The 6,038-nt window shown below is 33.2% G+C and overlaps 1 protein-coding gene across 1 annotated transcript; it reads left to right on the top strand.

The window, feature by feature from the left end:
* Positions 1 to 3,264: 3,264 nt before the first annotated feature.
* Positions 3,265 to 4,835, top strand: LOC18608102 (protein CYSTEINE-RICH TRANSMEMBRANE MODULE 13-like). Its single transcript, XM_007042604.3, has 3 exons — positions 3,265 to 3,563; positions 3,770 to 3,938; positions 4,562 to 4,835. The coding sequence occupies exons 1-3, from the start codon at positions 3,512 to 3,514 to the stop codon at positions 4,605 to 4,607; spliced, it is 267 nt and encodes an 88-aa protein (XP_007042666.1). The 5' UTR covers positions 3,265 to 3,511; the 3' UTR covers positions 4,608 to 4,835.
* The last annotated feature ends 1,203 nt before the right edge of the window (positions 4,836 to 6,038 follow it).

Here is a 6,038-nt window from a genome sequence, read left to right as displayed (position 1 = left end):
ATGGATTAAACTAAGAAAAGGCTATATTAAGATAATTTAAGATTACATGGTACCGTTCGTAGAACGGGCGTCACGGAGGTGCTAACCCTTCTCCGTGCGTAACCGCACTCCCGAACCCATCTCTAAAAAACGTGGGCCAATTCTCGTTCTTTCGACGGACCTAAAATTAATTTAGGACTCCGTCGATTAAGAATCGGGTTAATAGGTGACCAATCACACCTTAGATAAAAAAAGATTGGTGGCGACTCCCACACCCACACGATTTTAATTTTCGCCCGCATCTGGCGAATGGGTTCCCGGACCCGCAAGTCACGACAGCATCCAACAAGGAATTTATTAATTTTACAATAATACAAGTAGCTTTTATCAAGTAACACACAAACTCTACGTTTGATTAATCAGTCCAAACAAAAAGTTGCTAGGAAACTCTTTTATAGATCATTCTCACATGGTTGTTTAATAATTTTAGTTACATGACAGATTAATTGACTACTTCAAATCTAATTAATTTAAAATTTAAGTTGGTTAAACATGGCTTTTAAGTATCAAATAGGAAAGCCTAGCATATTCCTAACCCTACAGTACTTTCAGCTCTAAAATGGGATGTGTTGGACAACTTGACTCACGACCGTTCCCTTTCTTTACAGCTATTAATTATGGCATCTGGACATCTCCGACTCTCTTATATATACCAAGTCAATAGCAAGTGTATACCAGTTTACATTTTTTTTATATATTTTTTAAGATATAATGAGCACAACTGAGTTGTCTTAACATATACCAAGTCAAGACATTTTAATCTAAGACGAAGATCCAAAACTTTTGAAATAATTACCTTTTTATGATTTAACTTTTCAAAATTCTTTGTCTTGGTCACTCAATTTTGAAGAATAAGATTTTGATCATTAAGTTAATAAGTGATATTATTTTAATTACTTAACCTTTAAAAAGATAATGAACCTCCACTTGACACTTTGCGTCATTATCCATGTCAACTACTCTTACCACATGGATGCCATCCACATCTACATCCACTCTTCTTAATATATGAAAATATCCACGTGATAAAAATAACTAAAAAATAAAAAAATTTAAAAGTAATTTTTGTTGTCATATGAATACGATAATTAAAATGAACGACATAATAAAAAAATGTAAAAATTATGTTTTAATAGTTGAATGATCAAAATAAAAATTCTTGTAAACAGTTGATAATTATTTTTTAAAGCTGAATGATTAAAATAAAAAAATTCAAAAAATCAAATGATAAAAATGTAATTTACTCGAACTTCTATTTCCAAGAGGTATAACCGTGGGGCACCGGAGCCAATGACTGAAAGCAACTCCTGCGTAAGTCAATATAAATGCACGTTGATATAATTTTGTATTATTTGCAAGCACCTGTAAACCCAATCACATGCCAGATCAATGCAGCCCACCCTTCTTCCCTTGAAAAAGATGTGGGCTTTGATTGTCTCCGTTGCAATGGTTTGTGCTGACAAATACTTCCAAAGAACCCCAAAATGGAACAAGACGAAGCAAAAGGGTAGTTAGCGAACAGAGCAATGCATAAGTCGACAAAAAACGACGATGCATTGACATTTTTGTGCCTTCATAGTTCATTCTCTTGTTCCTCAATGGTATTGTTTTCTTCAAAACAATGAATAAATATCCAGGCGAATATGCCTCCCCCCTTTCAGGGGAGGAACCAGAAAACGAAAATGGTACGACAGTGGGGCTTTCCCCTATTTTGTCACATCCTACATCTACCAACAAATTATACAGTAACATGCGTTTTTGATAAAATAGTGACATTATGTTACTATATATCTCAAAGTAACGGTGAAGTAAAATGCATCACTTTATTTATGATTTTCGTGTAATATTTTAATTTTTAAAATTTAATACTTAGATGTTAATAAAAAATAATTAAATATGACATCAATATCCAATCCAAAAAAGTCAAACATGTCAATTTTTTTTTTGCAACGTGAACATTCAAATGTCTTAACTTACTTTTATGGTATGAACACATAAATGTCCAAGTAGAGTTTTGAGGTAACAAATTTCATTAAATTTTGAAGACGATTGATTGAATAAATGAATTTAAAACCATTTTTAATGTCCTAGAAATTAAACGGACCACTATTTCCAATCTGGTGAAAAGAACACTGGATTGTAATTGTCTTATCTTTGCACTTGTTTGAATCAAGAAAGAATAAAAACTGAACTTGCACAAAGGTGGAATGATGGGATCAAGTTGGGCTGCGTTAGTTTAGTGGTCTCATGTGTGTTCCCATTGGCATGATTAGCCCCGCATTTTTGTTCACACGTAATATAAAGTAAATTAAAATGAAAAGCCAAAGCCAGGTCCACGTGACAGGGACAACAGAAAGAAACGGGGATGACTCAAAAGCAGCCTTTATACCAAACACAAATAAAAAAAAGGATTTAATATGAGGAGTGCGAAATTTTGCTTTACTTAACTGTAAATTTGAAATCACAATTGAACAAATCCTGATGGCTGATTGGTAGACTAAGAGTTAATACCTTACAATAAAAAAGCATTAGTCAATCACGAATCAATTTTTTGTATAAAAATAATACTAATATAATACATTATAAAAAAATTTATTGACTTTTAAATAATGTTTTTTTTTTCTGATAAGCAAGAGAAAGTATAATTAGATTGAAAACAGAGGGATGAAAGACCGCACTTAGTCAGCATAAAAACCTGCGGCATACAAAAAATAACAGGAGATGAGCTACTGGGTAAGACCTTCATCAGACTGAGACTAACCCAGTAGAGAAAGGAATCCTTACATAAAGGACTTTTAAATTAAGTTTTGATGTATTGTCGTTGATAACTAGTTGTGTATTATTAATTAATAATTTTTTACTATAAAGTTTTGGTCCCTTATAAATGTTTATATTTCCAGGAAGAGCATGAATTCAAATCTAAATAAAACTCTTCCCCCAAAATTCTCCGATTAAAAAGTTTTCATAATTGTATCAATTTATTGAGTTAAAATCTTAGATGGTCTCCTCCATCACGTTGAAGAGATTAACCATTACGAAGGAATTGCACCAAAATAAAAACATTGTCCAACGAAGCTTCCAATTGGACTTTTGTCTTTTAGGAATTAGTGCTTCTAAGAAATAAGTTTTGGTGGTAGTTATCTTTACGCGCATTGGACACGCAATTTGCCTAAATTTTAAAAAGAAACCAACGAAGATTATACTTCTTTCAAAATTTTCCCTATTGATTGGCTGTGTTTCCCGTAAAGGACACGCGTCCACATCCCTAATGAAGGGTAGAGATTTCCTTTGAAAATCCTCCAGAGTATATAAAAATATCCAATTTGCCTCTGTCTCTGCGCAGAGCCATCTCTCTTTCTTCCATTCTCTCTTAAAATTTTGTCCAAGGAAGAAAAAGAAAAGAAAAAGAAATCTTCTATTCAAGAAAAGATCTCTTCTTACTGAAAGTATCAGCAAAACAACACAAGAAGCGATGAGTTATTACAATCAGCAACAGCCTCCTGTTGGTGTTCCTCCTCCTCAAGGTCAACCCTGAGTTTTCAGTTTCTTTTATCATCTGGGTTTTTTTTTTTCTTTTCTCTCATCAAATCTTTATGTTTTCTTTTTTGTTTCTTTTTTTATTTTGGTTTTTATATCGTTTGGATTTATGTTACTTTTTTGCATTGTTGAATTGTGATTGAATGGATCTGGTGGATCTGAAATTTTTATTGTTTGTCTGATTGAATAATAGGTTATCCACCAGAAGGATATGCCAAGGATGCTTATCCACCACCGGGTTATCCCCCTCAAGGATACCCCCAGGGTTATCCTCCTCAGGGATATCCTCCTCCTTACGCCCCTCAGTATGCTCAGGCTCCTCCTCCTCAGCAAAAGCAAAGTACTGGTTTCTTAGAAGGCTGGTAAGTTCTTTCTCCCATTCAACGCGTATACGCATACATGTGTAGAGTACAACTTTACGAGTATATCTACCGTATATGGCATGTCAGATCTGTAGGATGATAACGGAGGAATTGTAACTGACCGCGTGTTTTTCGGCGGGTAGGAAATCGTCGTCTTTGTGACACAACCATCACGGTTTCCAATAAAAAACGGGGTTGGGGTTTCACATGATCAGTCCTGCAGTTGGCCGGTCAAAGTCCCGAAAACACCCTAGAACCTACCCATCCTTAGTGAAGATGTTGGGTGTTTGTTATTTTGTTTGCCTAGAGATAAGGGTGTTTTCGGTCAAAAATTTATTTAGACTTTTGGCGAATATCAAGGTAGCTCGGGACAGGTTTTTGATAAAATTAAGGTTCGGATAAGGTAAATGATGACAAGTTTGGGAAGCCTTTCCTGTAATTCGATGTTGGTTTTGGGTAGTTTTATTGCTCTATCACCGTATAATGGGTGTATCATATCACGTCAATTGCTGCAGTTGAGTTCTTTCAAATGGTGGGGTTCAAGATAATGCAGATTGCTTAGCCAGAAAGTAATGTATATGGGGGGTTTAACGAATGATTTCGTTTTTTGTTTGCTTGTGCAGTTTGGCCGCCCTTTGCTGTTGCTGCCTGCTGGATGCCTGCTTCTGACCCAACCAAACTTTGCAGCTCATTGAACGTTGAACCCAACGAGACATATTCAAAATTTAAACCCTCATTCCCAATTTGAAGAAATTTTCTCCTTGTCGCGTGTTAAACTTTTTATTACTGGTTTTTACCCTCTCGCTTGTTTATTTTCTTTAATAATTTGAACCTTTTGTTTGGAATTGAACTCTTGTTACATATAGTATTCCAATTGGACAGCTATTATCTTTTCAACTTTGGAGGTTTTTGAGCTTTTATTATTCTTTTTTCATAGCTGGAAATGTAAAGGCGAAGAAAGGAATATTCTTCTGCTGATTGTTTAAAGAGGACAATTGAAGAAAAAACATTTAGTAACAGCTGAAAATTACCTTCTGGGTGTTTTCTGGGCACAGGCTGGATATATATATATATATATTATAGGTAACTTGGCTAATTTACTTAACTTGGAAGCATAGCCAAAGAAATGGTCATAAAGCATAAAAAATAAAGGAATACTACAGTGAGGATGTATTGTTGCAACTCTTTTCGGCCGGGCATTTGACTTGAGGGCCAGAATTTTTTAGGAAAGATTTTTAGATTAAATTGATGAGATTTCTTTTAAAAATGATTGAATAAAATTAAAAATAAAAAATCCAAGTCGATTAAATTGAAAATTTTTGTTGCATAGATTCAGTAAAAGTTTTGGTATTTTATTTAAATAAATATTTTTATTAAAAATTACGATAAAATTTCACCATTTAATGAATAATAATCAAATATTTTGTATATAGATAATGGTTTTAGTTAAATTCTTGTAAAATAATAAAGTGGCAACAACATAAGTATATTTTCTACTATTTTTTGAACTACTAATTTAAAAAAGTAATTTAATAATTAAATTAATAATAAGAATATAATTTTCAAATAACGTTTCGATTTCATTTTATTTAATAACTACGGACATTCAATTTATCTAGCATTTAATATCAAATATTGACTAATATAGTTTTAATACAAATAACACTTACGTGACGTGCTAAAAAAAATCAAACGTTCTAATCAATTGTTCAAGCATTTAATATAAAAAATAAAATTTCTCAATTCAAAATCGAGTTTGAAAAATTTGCACATACAGTTGAAGTGTCGAAAACTCTTTTCTCTTTTGACCTTACTCAAATTTTACTTGAAATATAGATGTTCACACCGTATCCTGTTCTTCACATTAATCACAATATAAAATGGAACCCTGAAATTTCATCAATTTCTTTCTTAAAATTATTTGAAATAAATTATTAAAAAAAAACAAGAGGACCTGTACCAGTACCTTGATCCGTTGTCTTTTACTTCATCTCCACAAAATTTACAAAGTCTTCTTGTTCCTGTAGCCGGGTCAAAATTCCAAATCCCCCAAAATCGGCTCTTTGGACACGTGTCCGTCGCAGATCCAGTCAGGGATCT

This window comes from Theobroma cacao, chromosome 2, assembly GCF_053813885.1.
Source record: "Theobroma cacao isolate CCN51 chromosome 2, ASM5381388v1, whole genome shotgun sequence".
Classification (NCBI taxonomy): domain Eukaryota; kingdom Viridiplantae; phylum Streptophyta; class Magnoliopsida; order Malvales; family Malvaceae; genus Theobroma; species Theobroma cacao.
The sequence above is the reverse complement of the archived record's forward strand: the minus strand, read 5'-3'. Positions and strand labels throughout refer to the sequence as shown.